The sequence below is a fragment of the Lygodium microphyllum genome, chromosome 26 (genome assembly GCF_053477565.2).
Source record: "Lygodium microphyllum isolate KBCC chromosome 26, Lygodium_microphyllum_v1.1.10, whole genome shotgun sequence".
NCBI lineage: Eukaryota > Viridiplantae > Streptophyta > Polypodiopsida > Schizaeales > Lygodiaceae > Lygodium > Lygodium microphyllum.
The window spans coordinates 14159793-14175993 of record NC_141160.1 but is presented as its reverse complement, the minus strand read 5'-3'; the positions used below and the strand labels follow the sequence as shown (position 1 = coordinate 14175993).

The window sequence follows — 16201 nt, the reverse complement described above, 5'->3', positions numbered from 1 at the left end:
AGGGTATAGGATCACATATATTAAAGCATGAAAGAGCCAAATGCTCACCCTTATGTGTAAGGTTAGACTTCTTATGACAACTACTTTTTTGCTTGACATAAAGACAATGGTAATAAGAATGAAAACACTTGTAATCAGGAGGTGAAAGGTACGGCAAATGAGTAAGCATTTTCATTTCCTTTAAGGGCATGTGTCCAAGGTGACAATGCCTTAAAGATACATACACTACAACAGAAACGAGGCATAGATGTGCATGCTAGATGTGCAAAGTCGGGCGCGTCTATCATAGCATCTATCACTGCGTGTAAACGTGCGTGTAAATAGACGTGGATTGTGCATCTATATATCCGCGCAAATAGATGCTAATATAGACATGCCAGCAGATGCACAATTATTTACCACCTAAAATTGCAATTCACATAATTAAAAAACCAAATTTAATAATTATTTAACCACCTAAAATTGATTCTTAAGCAGGCACGTGTGCGCATGATAAAAATCATAGAATTAAGAAATATACACATTGAATCATTGAATTAAAAAAATAGAGTTAATGATTACTCGAAGTACCATTGGCATCCTCGAAGTGAGCAAGGAAACCACAATCTTGGGTATTTATCTTTTCATCTTTATGTTGAGTTCGAAGATGTTTACCCTCACACCAAAGTGTATTGAATAATGTGCCCTAGTCGTAAAAGATAAAAGATCAAACTAGACATGATGGACCCTCATGAGGTGTTCAAATAACTAGACATGCTGGACCCTCAGGAGGTGTCTGTAGCAAAATATACTGGGTAGATGAAAGAGCCCTTAAGCTATGGTACACTTACTTGGGCCTTAAAACAAAGATCAGCATTACTCCTACTCTAGACTTGGATAAAAGTGCCAGTGAAGACTCGAGTGTTTTATGGCTCGAGACTCAATCTATGAATGGAAAAACATCACGTCCACATCTAGGTTCTATCCCATCCTTCAAGTTCAAAAAGGGCATGGGTTTTGGAATTCTTGGCTTTTTTAAAGGCAAGTCAAAACCATTGAATAAATTGATGGAAGGTCCTCCCTTTTTCTATTTTGAAAATGTTGAGAACGTTTCCAATTCAGAGTGGAGACTATCAAACGGCATTTTAATGGCATAGATCAAGAGTTCACAGACTCTAGATATTTTTCAACATGCTTTAGGCTGAGGTGGTTATGTTTATAACCTTCCAGTAGATAGAAGAAGGTTGATCCTTCTCCCTGCTCCCATGACAATCTTTGAGGTGCTTCAGAAAACAAAGAAGTATTGGCCCCCATGGGATCTGAGAGAGAAGCTGAATTGCATAAACACACGGGGTGCCCCTAGCACTATATGTGGATTGATCAGAAAAATATTTTCTTCCCATAAAGAAAGCTAGCAAGATACCTTCTTATCTTCAACATGAGAATGTCCTGGCATGCAAAATATGGAACTTGGTTTGGGTCAGCCCAGGCCAAGCTACCCCACTTGAACCCCATCAGATTGAGCTGGTGCTTGGATATGATCGTGACCACACTTGAGGCTGCTCTACCCTTTCAGATCGGTATGATGCATTGGGCAACTCATTTCAGGTTAATACTATTGCGTACAGTCTTTCACCATTGAAAGAATTATATCCGCAAGGTTTAACAGTTCTGTCCTTATTCTCGAGCCTTGGTGGGAAAGAAGTGTCATTGCACAAATTGGATATAATTTTGAAGGCTGTTGTTATTGTGGAGATCAATGATAAATGTAAAAACATAATAGCCAACTAGTGGAACAAAACCTTCCCCACAGGCCAATTTCAAATGGAGGATGATGTTAGAGATCTTATTGATGATAAGTTGGCTGAGATTGTGGATGCAGTGGGAAAGATTATGGATGCCAATTCATAGCATGAGTAGATTGATGTAAATCAGTTGGATTGTGCATATGCAAGCTATTCCAATCATGTCAAGGTGTACTTATAGCTCACATATCTTTGATTGATTGATGGATAATATGCCTTTCTCCATCTCTTTCGTGTACACCTTCATTGCATTATCTTTCTCTTGCTAAAAACCATTCGTGCTTTATCCACCTATTGATACGTAAGTGGGATAATATGCAATTGTAAGTGGGATGGTCTAGTAAGTCACTACATATATATGTGCCAATTGACTTTCCAATGTGTTATCTCTTATCCTCAAGCTTTGTTATATATGTCACCACATAGGTCAATTGATTCCCTAAATGCATGCATTTATTTGATAGGGCATGCCCTATACAAATGCGATTGGATAGGGCTTGATGATTGGATGTATATATAAATCAAAGGTTGACTTGTGCATTTGCAATATGTCACCACATAGATCAATTTATTCCCTAATTATGCATGCATTGATTCCTTAAATTGTTCCTGCGCGTCTATAAGCACGTGTAATAGGAATTATCTGCGCATATACATGCGCCATTATACGCGCTGATAGACACGCCATGCAAGTATAGAAAAATTTAAAAAAAGTTGTGGCTTTCTTTTCAAACCTGTGCTTTCCTGCATTTTTTGCGCGTTTTCTGTAGTTCGAGCTCGAGATTACTACTCTTGTCTATCTATCACTTCATGAAGACAATGAGGCAAGGAAATAAGAGTAAAAAGAGGAAAGAAGAGCCAAAGAGTAAAGAAGAAGAGCCAAATAGCAAGGAAGAGAACAAGATTGAAGCAAATTACCAAGGGAAGGGAGAAGGAGGACAAGGAGCTTGCAACCTAGCCGCTACCACGCGTTGGAACAAGCAAAGAAGGTGAGTTCTTCTTCTCTCTCTCAATCTTGTTTGGTTTCTCTATTTGTTTTTCTCTCTCTTTACATGTTGGATCTTGTCATCTGTGGAGGTTTTTTAGCTTTGTTTTTTAAGCAAGTTTAAGAAGAAATGGTGCGACTGTGCGTGTCTATCAGCGCATCCAAATGACATAGGTGCTGAAACCCTCTAGTCTCTTTGGAGGTGCTGAAACCCTCCTCATCTCTTCTTCTCTTTTTCTCAACCATGGCATCTAAACCCTGTGTTTTCACCATATAAGAAAAAATAGAATATCTGTCAACAGGAGAATCCCATCCCGTTTCTCCTCGGATGCTGGAGCCCACACAAGTCATAGTGGATGCCTAAACTTTCCCTCTTCTCGCTATCTCCAAGGCAGAGGACCATAAGGTTGAGTCTCCATTTGATTTCTGCTCAAGCTGGACTCCATAAGCTAAAGCATCTCCTCTAACACTCATATAAGATGATCGTGCAGCCATATCATCAAGGAGCTTCTTCATGCCTCCCTTACCAAAGTTCGTGTCAAGAGGACCACCAGTCTCTGTCAGCCATATCTTCCCATCTTGTCCCCAAAACACTACATTCTTCTTACATGCTTCCTGAAAAGCATCACAATCTCTGCAATGTTGGTGCTCTGTACTATCGCACCAAATACATCGTCTCCCTTTTCTTTAGCCAGTTGGAAAAGTAGTCATTCACTGGAGTAGGTGCTACAGCAGGTACTGACATAAGTTGCTCTTTTAACTTCCCAACTTCAGCTTTGACTACCTCTATCGTCAAATCTACCAGCCTTTAATAACATCATCTACTGATAAGGGTACTGGAGCAGCATGAACTAGTGGATTTACAACAGGAGGATTTTTCAAAAGCAGATCGTGTATTACGATGCAATCGTACCCTCCTGCGCTGCTTCTTAATAAACGCATTCACAGCATCAATGACATGTCTCCACTTGGTCTTTAAGCCTGAATCGGTAGCTTGATCTTCCAAAAGATCATGCAACTTTTCCTCTAAATCAGCATCAGCAGCTTGTAAAAATAAATCCACTTTCTACATCTCCAAAGCTTGCTGCTCAGTTCCATCCAACTGATCATAGCGACTCTCAAACTCTCGCAGAAGGGCGGTAAGTGAAAGTCCTTTATTAGGCATAGAAACCCATGCTAAGAAATTCTTGCGGTTCATAAGACCTGTATCCTCCAGGAAATATTCATCTTTTAATGCCTTCTTAAATCCTATCCAACCAGCATGTGTTCCTTGAATTTCTGAAATTCGGACTTCAAGAGTGTGAACCACGATCCGCAAGAAGTAGCGGCTCCAATCATATTGAGAAACCCCAAAAAACTTCATCTTGTCTTCATACAAATGCAGTAAGTTGAAACTTGTTGGCCGTTGAACTGCTTCATCCCCTGTTGGACAACCTTCAAGGCATCCATGGCATCACTATCGCGTTTCGCGTGTGCTTGCTGCTGCATATAGGTTGTAAATGACTGAAATAGATGCTTCATGACATTCTCGTCCATCATCTCTTCTTGCGAGTCTCCCATCTTGCTGGAAATTGATGCAGCGCTTTCAAGTCGGGTTCACCAGAAATGTCGTAGAGATCATGCAAGAGCTGTAGAACACGGGGTTCAAGATACAGCAAGGAAAGAGGCTAACAAGAAGATCTCAAATTTTTATGCCAAAGATCACTATATTGCTTGTCAAGTAAATTACAAGAGATCCATGAGTGCTCATTCTGAACATCCAGCTTGTGTAGGAATTTGCATAGGCTAAGCGTCTCTCAGCTTTGCACTGCTGCAATATTTTGATAAAGCTCTTTTAATAGACTAGTATTGATGACTTATGGGTATAGAGTCAAAATAAATGACAAAGCATTACAATGTGTCCACTGCTTTACAATAAAGCGTAAGAGCTTGCTTTTCAGGGCACCAAGTAATTCATCCAGATTCAGGACTTAGTTATAGACAGCTTGATCAATCTCCAGGTCCAATGGATAAAACATCTGATAAGTGCTTGCATAGGCTCCCTTTCTTCAAGCACTTTCTAGTATTTTGTCAAATATGCATCCCACTCATCATGAAAGTTATCTGTAGCTTTGCAAGCAGCATGACAACCTCTCCAGACAAACTGAATAAGCAGAGTAGCTGATGCGGTTCACAGAAAATGATCTTTCACAATGCCACTAGAAGTCATTCACAGTCAGTTGTCTATCCAGTTGGGCAAGGACATCACCCCTGTAATCATGGTACTCCAGAAGCCTTGTCAATACACCGTAATCCTGCAGTATGCACAAGTTTCCGTCTCCATATTCATAGTGATTCTGTGTCATGTACTTCATACATGAGTGTGTCATCAACAGGTGCTGCTTTGTTCCACCTCCAAATAGCTGAAACAAACACTTGAAGTATATGAGTTAGAGGGCTTCCACCTGAAACCTTGTTCCAATACAAGGGAGTCCCTGTGCAAAGTCCAAAGTACCACCAGTTGAAAAAAAAGCTTTTTTGCTTTCTTTCATTACTATCTTTGTCATCAAATTGATCTGCACCAAAAGCTTCCAAACAGGGCTTTACACCTCCTGTACCAGTGGCAATTAGATATAAAGAGAGGAAACAAAAAGCTAACTGGATTGATTTTGCTTTTGGACAGACTGCATCTGTGCTGCAAGAGGATGGTCTAAGAGACCTAATAGACGCTGAAAGAGTCAACAGGATGAATCTTGCAATATATAGTGTTGAAAAATAAGCGATTGCTCGATAGCGTCCCCAATATGCTTCAGCTAAGAAGGCTCCTAGGATTTGAGCTCTGAAAGATGATTCTCTTCCTCAGGAGCTTTCTCTGAAGAATCTAAAACCTTTGATGTCGGTGTAGAAAGCTGATAACGTATTTTTTTGCTATGCACGATAGTTTGCCGTTTGCTCTACCATTAAGAGTTTGGCAATCAGTTCTTCCCCATTCATGACATATCTCAAGGGCATAGGGAGGCTTAGACCATCCAGACAACCATAAAGTTTGATACAAAATGTATCTTGTTGCAACTGATCATCAACCTGAAGGTTAATTGTTTCAGGATGTCCCTCCACAGCCACAGGTTCAGAAATTCCACCTTTCCAACACTTATTTGGCGCAGCTCCTTTGCTGCTTTGCTCTGTAAAGGAAACATACAGTCGTTCTCCTCTGTCAAGACCTTAATTTGTTGTTTCATGTCTTCAATACATGCAACAGGATCACAGAGCACCGTAGAAGATGATTTGATTGAATTCTTCGATCTTCTAGAGCGGCCAGTCTCTAGACTCATTAGACCATCCTCACCATTCAAAAATCAATGACTGTGTGGACCTCTGAGAAGCTGAGATCGCAACATCGCGAGGGCAGAGGTGCTATGCCTCCTTTGTCTCACTAGTTTTTCCTCCTCCTCCTCCTCTTCTTCTTCTTCTTCTTCCTCCTTCCTTTTCCTCCCCGGTAGAGAGCGAAAAAGCTCCTCTTTGACCAGAATAGGCTAGCCCCCAAAAAGGCCCAACAAATTTAGTTGCTCCTATTAGCAAGGGCCTATCCTTTGGCTCAGACCAGGTTTTATTAATGATTGAAGAAGCCGCTGAGTCTGAGTTTCCACACCCTTTCAGAATGATATCACTAATATGTACCTTCTCTCGCTCATGTAGCTTTTGAGAGACTTCCTTCAACTCTATTTCATGGAAACTATTGAGCTTAGATAATCGGCTGAATGATCTAAGGTTCTCTAAGGCCAAATGATGGTTAGAACCTTTTCTTTCTTGAATTTTTTCGATCTGCTTATCCTCTAGAAGACCAACAGCATGCCCTCCTCCTTATGTATCTACAGCTGCTTGGTAACCTTTTCCTCAATGGATGAACTAAAGAGTTGTATTGTCTTTGACCCTCAAGTAGGTCTCAAGGACCCTCTCCATCATAATCTCCATTGCATGTAGTGCCAATGTATCTTCTTCAAAAATGCTTTATCCTGCATGTTACGTTGGCCTTGTTCACGTGCAACCTTTATCTTCATAGCTTAAATGTAAACTTTCTTTGATTCCATGGTATCCTGCACTTTTCTTGGAGTTCATCATTGAAATTAATAGCTTGATAATATTCTTTGGCATCAGTTTTCATATTTTTCTGACACACACACAACATGCACACAAACAAAAACGCATGCAAACACAAACACACAAGTGGAGTATGTACATTGGATGCGGGTACTAAAAAGGACGGAAATATAATACAGCAATCAAACACAATGAAACACACACGAAAAGATAACACAGATGCACAACAAAAATGGAGGTGTTTACGGCTCGGATGCGCAGCAGCACGACAATGCACTGAGAAACGCCCACAGAGACGCCCTGAGAGACGCAGACACAGACGCAGGTATAGACGCGCACAGAGACACACGTATAGACGTTGTATGTAATATGTTTTATCTCCACAGGGTAATACGATTTTTCTTATGTAGATGTGGAATCCTGGATCCTCCAGCACCCCATTCAACAAGGAGCAATTCATGGGGGAGATGACCAATTATCTTGGTCGCCCTCCCACTGCAGATGAGGTTTTCAGTGTGATGTTTGGGACACCTATATCACATCTTTGCCTACAGAGGGATCAGCTGAGGTACATAGATCGAGTGAAGCACGTGCATTTGCAGAAGCACGTGTATCGAGTGAGGCAAAGGGTAGTGCACATCGAGGGAGGAGGGAGAGTGGTGAGGGAGGACGAGGAGGTTGAGGGCTTTGTGGGGGTTGCCTAGGTGGTGGCTCTCGATCACCCTCACCAAAAAATGAGAGAGGTGAGCCTCCACAAATGTACTACTCTATCACTGATGTTGGTGGTATCTTGCAAGAATTTGAGGGGAGGGAAGTGATAGCCTACTTGAGGAGTGTCGTGCATGCCACATATAAAGATTGCATGATTCCCTTCAAGCACCAGAAAAATGGTTTGTGGTAAGAGGTGCTGCGGGCAGTACATAAAAGATACCCTAATCCCAAGAATTCATGATTCTCAAATGATTGGGGACGGTCAAAAGTGAGAGACGCGCTTCATAACAAGAGGTCTCACCTTATGACACATGCCAAGGATTCATTGCAGAGACAAGAGCAGGGGTGCCCTGGATATGGCCAACTACCCAATGGCCACCGCAAGGAGTGGAAAGAGGCAAAGAAGAGAGCCGCAGAGAAAATGACAAGTCGCCAGCATGCAGAGGCGTGACGTATCCAGATGGCAACCATGGGATCGTTGCATTATGGATCGGGTGGCAGGGAGTCATGGGAGGCTCAGTTTGTAAGTATTATTTGATTTCTTTTTTTAAATTAAATTTTACAATTTGTTTCACTTCATTATGTAGTGTGTTCTAATACGTTGTATGTTCAAATTTTTTTGTAGTATCATATCGTTGGTAGGATGCCTACTCCTAGAGAGGTAGGCTACCATCGAGGTCATAACCGGGCGTCCACTTGGCAGCATTTCTACGAGGAGAGACTCTTCACGGAGGAGCAATATAATCGTGCCATGAGGATTCCACCACCAGAAGAGGTATGTTTTATTTTTAACATGAAAAGTATAGATAACTCTAATTTATTATTTGTAATGGTATTTATATACCTTAATCCTTTGAGTAGGCGAACCCTGATGTAGTTGAGGATAGTAAAGGGGGGACTAGCAGTAGCGGTGGCGGCAACGGCAGCGGCATAGGCAGCGGTGGTGGTAGCGATGATGATGCCTCTTTTGAGGAGATATAGAGGAGCCCCATGCATGCATGCCTCCCCTTGGCCTGTAATTTGCATTTTTGATATGTATTACTTTCAGTTAGTGCTTGCGACCATGACGTCACAAGCACTAGAACTCATAATGTAAAAAATTTTCATCTATATATATGAAATTTCGTGTGCTATATACATTTTTTGTTTTCAGTATCCAATCTTCGAAATAATCTTTCTCTGTTATCCCTAAGCATACAATTTGATGTTGATGGGGGGAAAAAAACCATAGAGCATGTGGCTTTGCAGGCCACATGCTCTCTATTTTTTTCTCATACCTCTGTTTTGCGCATCTATCAACGCATCTAAATTGCAGGATAAATGCGCATCTATTTTCGTCAAAAAATTTGAGAGTAAACGCGGTTTTAGACGCGTAGATATACGCTTGTATAGACGCACAATATGAATATATCCGCTTTTAAAAAAATATGATTATATATTTATGTAGTGCATTTATACATGCGTCTAAATGTGCGTGTAACGTTGATCATAAGCGCGCTTTTAGACGCGATTTTGTAGACGCGTTAATAAACACACCCGAAATTTTTTTTCACAATTCAAATATTGCGTCTACAAGCGCATCTATGAACCGTTTTTGTTGTAAAGATATGGTATGTCAGTTGAAGTCAAGACATGGTTAAGGAATCTGGATACAAATAAATGATAGAGACTGCTAGTCTTGGCACCTTGAGTGAAAATAATATTCCCATGGGTAGTCTTCCATGTAGAATCACCAAAGGATATGTAATAGCTTGCATCATTCAACTATTCAGTAGATAGAAGGCTTTTGGTCAAAGCCAGTAAATGACATACATTGTGTAAAGTAAAAGACTTTCTTGAAGAAAACTACAAATGTACATTTCCAATGCCAAGTCCTTTCCTAGTCTCACAAAACCTATCATGTTGTAGTAGGAGTAAAAACCAATTCATATGCTCGACAACATGAAATGAAGCCTGGGAATCAAGCAGCCAAGCATTACTCAATTGAGAAGCATCAAGAGGAAGTTGCTAAGATGTACTCATCATATAACTCCGGCTGCACTACATTTATCACTTCAATCTTTACATTGGCATTACTATGGACAATGTTGTGGTCATCATACTTTTCCTACACTTTTTCATTTCCTTTCTCTTTGCACTTGTCATCCTGCAATTTATGGCACTATGGCTGAATATAACCCTCTTTCACATAATAATGATATGTCAAAGGTGACCATAGGACTTACTATGAGACTTCTCACAAAACTAAGACTGCTATGAGTCTCTACCATGGTGGTCATTAGTGCTCTTAGTATCATGTCTACCCCTAACATTCAATGCATTAGAAGTATATGCTACATCTATTTTCTTTATATTGATCTTCTCTATGAGTAAAGTACCCTCAACATCTTGGAGTGTCAAGCCATCCTTAGGCATATTAGCACACATAGCTATATGGAAAGTGTCCCATGATTTTGGAACTCTGCCAAACAAAAATAAGGGAGGTTGATTATCTTTAAACTCAATGTCTTGCAAAGTAAATTAACTGAAAGTCAAATGAAATTCAATAAAATGCATAGACACACTAGTCCTTTCTCCATTTGAAGGTTTATAAGATGTTTCAACCAACACAATTCTGATGCAGGTCTTTGCTTGTCATAAAGATTACATATATCTTTCCATAACGAAAAGGCATTATTCTAAGGTACAACAACATTCAAGTAAATTGGTGTAGATAATATAATTTATAAGGATAGTTAGATAGCTTATCCAACTCATCCCAATTATCTTGATCCATGCCTTTCAGCTTGACACTTCTGGTTTTCAATAGCCTAATTTTCAGCACTATCATTTGAAGAATCAGTCATAGTGACAATATACAAATGCAGAATCTAAGTGAATGGACTACTAAAAATGATTGCAAATCAACACTAAAAACTTAGCCAAACCAAGGGTAAAACAAGAGGGAATACTAAAGTAGAGAGCTATCCACCAACTCCGATAAGTAACTCATAAATACAAATTTTACATATTTTTTACATATATAAGGACATAATATAAAGGGGTTATTTAAAATTTGAATAGAAAAGGGTTATGTTTTATTCAAGAAAAAATTAGAGATAAGGATATTTATAAATAGCCCTTGAACGCACCTGATGTAGAGGATATACATATAGTAGCTTCCCCAAGTCCACCAACCAAAAGCAATTGATAGCCAAAGTACAATGTTGGCTCTCCAAGATAATGCTCAAAGTTGTAAGTACAGTACTACTGCAATAATTGCAGAAGTATGTCCAAGACCATTGTGTGCAAATAATGAAAAAATACCAAGCTCCCACTCCTAGAAATACCTGACTCGACATGTCTTGAGACATGAGCTAGTAGAAAAGTTTTGATGCAAAAAAGACCATATTATATGGCACCAACCAACACTTAAGCAATCAACAAGAACTCTAAGGCCACTAGAATAGAGTACAAATCTGAAGCCAAAGAAACAATGAAATAAAGATCAATGCAAACATCATGGATACAATCATAGCCTCTTGTAATTCAAAAACAAACTTTTATGGCTAGGACAAGTGATGCATTATGTATGAGGATGTGCCCATGCTACAATTCCTTCTCAATGGACTGAATGTCGACCACCCTCAAAGGATAACTTCTTCGCATGGTCTTCTCTTTGTTGGGAAGAATGAGGACAAAAGAAACTCTCCACATTTGACATGCTTGCATCTTTATATTCAAAAACTTTGTTTAACAATCCTAAGATCTCTTCTCAAATCTCAACTATTAAGAGCATCAATATCACAATCCTCTACAAATTAGAGCTATGTAGGCAAGTTGAACTTCTCAAATCATATATTGGGACCAAGATTACCACATGAAGTAGATTCTACTGTCAAGAAGCCCTCCGATTGTTGTAACATTGAGAGAGAGAGAGAGAGAGAGAGAGAGATCATCTCTTCATCACCTTTATACTCATCCATCACGTTTTAAAGCTTGGTGCCCTCCATTTTGTCTCAACAATCTCTATGGTAGCCATAATGTGGCTAGAAATGCTACCTTATATGTTCACTTTCTTATCCTGACCTGCATGTGTAGGGGTGTCATGCCTTCCTTTCCATCATGAATACTGATGATCATCATAATGAAATCATTGGTTATTTCACTATCTATGATTTCATCTCATTATGCTTTTATTTAATGTAATCATGCCATATAGTCTAATATGTAATTATGAAGCTGCCTCCCATACCATTGGGCATCTACCAAAGGGCCCTACACAATATTATGTCTTTTGTCATACCATAGCATCGCATCAATGAAGAAGAGCTTATATTGATTGATATATCACCTTGCATTCCAAACTAAATTGGTAAGAATAGTATTTTTTCCCTTCATGCTATGTTGTATATCATTATGATGATACACTTGTATCAAATCAAAACTTTGAAATAGGCCATCATAGCTCAAAATAAAGCCCTATTCTCCATGGAAGAAAACCTAGAACTCATAGCTCCATGTAAAAACTTGCTTATCATGGGAGAAAACCCTAGAACTCTCTCACAAAAGCACAAAGAACCTACCTACTAAAACCATCCAAAAAAATCCTACCAAGAAACACAAAACTAGATTTTTAATTGCTCAAGATAGTCAATTCTATGTGCCCTCAACCATTCTTAGTGAGCCTTATGAAAAAACCTCACAATATTTACAACATAATAGTAGACCAAGTTAGGAGTTTTTAGTTTAAGTCAATAATGAATCTACAATCATGCATAAACACCCTTTTCATTGTCACAAACTAATGATGTTTCCTACAAGGCTTAACAAGTATGAGCCAAAAAGAAGCCATGCACAATTTTATGTGCTTCCATACTCATAACATCTAAGTAAATTTTATTCTATTATCCTTGAATTGATTTCTAAATTTGTTGATAAGGTTTATGATTATTTTGATTTCCCTAACAAAGCTAACACCCTCTTGGGCTCTAGGGCCAACAGGGTTCTAACTTCTCATACTCAAGCTCGGAGCTTGTAGAGTTGTGAACCACAATTATATGTCATGCATGAACATTCTACGTTTGTCCAGTTTGTCCACCGACTTTATTAGCTCAAAAGCTGTTGAGAGCGACTAGTTATGTGAATCTCACTTACTTTGCCCACATAGATTATGCAATGTGAACGACTTGAAACAGCTTGGACATCGATTTCTCTTTTGAATTGAATAGGGTTGGATGGTATTATTTGTTTGCCTAAATACCATCGGTGATTACTATGAGCACTATCAAAATCGAAATGAGAAAAGCCGTCTTTTGTTTCTGCATTTTAGACAGTACTCCGAATGACTTTTAGAAAGAGTAAGGATTATCACTGCTATCAAATACCTGGCTGCCAGTGAGCACACGCAAGCAAACACCTTGAAAGCAAATTGTAGCTGATCGGGAATTATCATCAAGCCTGTTTCCACAAGCAATCGAATTTAATCAAACTGGACATTAAGCTATGAAAGATAATGAATATCCAGGTTTTTAATGATATTTACCTGTCTCCAGCTTGTTCAATGACTAGAGTTTACAACTCTAAATTCACACGAAACACAGATTCAGCAGAAACTGGAATGAAAGAATGTAGTTTTATAGCTTTAAGAATGAATTCTCCTTTAGTTACATCTTGATAATAAATTGATGGCAACATCCTCTGCGAAACAGGGGGGTGACAAGGTCTATCCAGCATGAATGTGCTAAGGCTTGTTTATTAATCGGCCGGAGACTGCCAGGAGGTGAGTTCAGAAAGAATCCGCAGCAGAAGTAAAAATATTTGCAAGGCTGTTCCTTTTTTGGACGGTCCCCTGGGAGCTCTGCCTGCAGTAGAACGAGAGCATATATAACACACAAACAACACAGCATTACCCCTAAGCATTGACCCACTAGCTAGTCATAGTGCCAAAGGCCGTCAACCACAACGTTCCATGGCGGATGATATCCATTGGCATGATCAACGGGACATACGGTGTCGTTACCGATCAAGCCGTCGTAGCTGTTGAAACGAGGCGGTGACAGCAGCATGGCTTGAGCAATACTTGAGAACAGCAAGGAGTCGGGAGTGAGGAAGTCCTCAACGTCGACGACATCCAAGCTGGGAGTGCGATTAGTGTCGTCTTGAGCTGTGACAGCACCGTCGCCGTCGCGACATGGATCCGCTGACGACGATGAGAATGACGACGCACTAGGACGTTGCTGCTGTGGCGTAAAGTGATCTGAGGCACGTAGCTCGGCTAGGTCATGTAGTTCATGACAGTTTCCCGTGAAGGCGCTCCCGTGTCGGGCTAGCTGCTGATGAGGAGCGTGGATAGTATTGGCTGTACGGTAATACTGCCCGTACCTAGTATGCCCGGTTCGGCTGCTGCAGCTGGAGGGTAAGTTCGGGGCTGGATTAGAGGAGGCATGAATGGTCTTGGACACGAGGGACGCAGCAGCGGCCGCCGCCGCCGCCACCTGGATGCTCTTAGGGGAGAGATCAGCAGGAGGGGAAACCCTAGCGATGGTGTCCGGGAAGTTTAGAGTGGCGGAGCTTCCCTTCAGCGTGAATGCAGCCAAATCGTATGCCCGCGCCGCCATCTCGGGCGTGGGGAAGGAGCCCAGCCATATCCTGGTCTTCTTCTTAGGCTCCCTGATCTCTGACACCCACTTGCCCCAGCTCCTCCGCCTCACGCCTCGATACACAGACGCATTATTGATATTCCTACCCCCTCCAGCTCTGTCTAGTCCCGCAGTAACTGCCTTTCCATCAGTCCTGCTGCGTTCCTTGGCACGCTCCGTATCACACTCCTCCTGCGAGTCCACGCGAGGAGGCACGATATTATGGTTGCCGCAAGCCTTCGGCTTCAAAGACGGCACACCCTCATGACCAGCAGATCTCTTCCGCTGATTTTCAGGACTCAGGTTCCCCTTATCGCGATCCATGTCGAGCAAAAGGCACTTGTGCTCTCCTGGTCCATGTGCGGCCATGTGACCTGTAAGTGGCGCTGTCGAGGAGTGTCGGCCTTCCATGTGAGATTCATGTGATCTGCGAAGGTTTGTCGAAGACACTCTCCGACATTCAGCAGATTAGGGAATACATTATCATCATCGTCATTGAGTCGTCATTATGACAGTAATTAGGTCGTCCGTCAGCTGCTTTGTCGTACTACGAGCATCAATGTTTACATAATGCATTGTACATTCTGGCAGGAAGAAAAGAAGAAAGCAGAACTCGAACATCACGAGCTCTAACACGTCGAACAAACACATAAAGAATGGGATTCGTGTTAGAGCTCGGCATATGCAGACGGTTTCTCCTGTATGAGAGAGAGATCTATGCTTAGGTAGGTTACACACAAAAAAGGGACACCCACTTTGTAAGCTTTGACCAATCAAAACACTTATTTAAAGGTTGGTGTCTTTAGTTCTTTACACACTCCGGAGGACATGACTTGTTGTTTACTTGCTAAACAGGTCAACTTCCCGCTCACTTTTAGATGGGAAGTTTCCCTTGCCTAGTTTGTAAAGTAGCGGATAAGGGTGTACATTTTGTATTTGCAACCAATCAAAAAATTTATAAGTTTATTTTTTTTAATTTTTTTACAAAATATATCCCTTTGGTGTGTAAAGGTAAGACGCCCATGTTCGTGCCCAATTTCAAAAAGTGTATGTCCACACTCTGGGCGGGGGTTAGCCGTCCATTACTTGGTATGTAACCAGCCTTAGAACTATACTTTCCCTTTCTGGCCAAATAATAAGTAAAGGAAACAGACGGCCAGATATAGCCTTGCTTGTGAAAAGGGGAGTATACCTAGGTGTAACAGAGCTGGTCCACGACGATTGTGCTCCGTCGAGGGAGAACAGCCCCTTGCGGAAGCGGCCAAGGGACAAGGGAGACGACGAGTCCCTCTCATTTTTAAGAAAGAATGCCATCTTTTGACTCTGCAAACGAATCATGTTCATCATGATCCCTTCCTTCAATCAATCGACTGTCCACACTTATCAATCCCTTCTCCCACTAAGAAAATACCCATTTTAAAATTAGTGTGTGCAAATTGCAGGTCCGCTAACGATTTCTCTCTGTTTTACTCGGATTAATATTTTTAATGGCTCCTCACAGCTTTTCTGTTCTGCCAACTTGTGCCACGTCATGCCACCTTCGGACCGAATGTCTTCTCGAGTGTGCACGCTTACATTCTTCGTCGGTGGTTCAAATACCGCTGGGCCCTCGACTTCTAAGTGCAATAATTTGTTTGAGTCTTTGGACTCGTTTCAAATCACATGAGATATCACAACACACGAGATGATTCCTTTTCCCCGATGTGTTTTCAACTCCTATTTAGCGAACATGTGACCGACGTCCCTATGTTACCATGGTAACATCTATATGTCTACTTGCACAAGATTGGTGTTGACAAAACGTATCACTCTACCTGCACTTTCTTTCAATGTATCGATGTCTCTACTTGCACAAGGTTGATGTCGACAGAACATGTATCAATGCATCTACTTGCACAAGATTAGTGTCTACTTGCACAAGGTTGGTCTTGACAAAATGTATCGCTTGAATTGCACTTTATTTCAATGTATCTATATGTCTACTTGCACAAGGTTTGTCTTGTCACAATGTATGTATCTATTTA

The 16201-nt window shown here is 40.8% G+C and overlaps 1 protein-coding gene across 1 annotated transcript; it reads right to left on the bottom strand.

The window, feature by feature from the left end:
* Window positions 1-8698: 8698 nt before the first annotated feature.
* On the bottom strand, window positions 8699-14847 carry LOC148013006 (uncharacterized). Its single transcript, XM_087667678.1, has 2 exons — window positions 13082-14847; window positions 8699-12996 (listed from the first exon to the last, which is right to left on the bottom strand). The coding sequence occupies exon 1, from the start codon at window positions 14586-14588 to the stop codon at window positions 13470-13472; it is 1119 nt and encodes a 372-aa protein (XP_087523804.1). The 5' UTR covers window positions 14589-14847; the 3' UTR covers window positions 8699-12996; window positions 13082-13469.
* Window positions 14848-16201: the final 1354 nt, after the last annotated feature.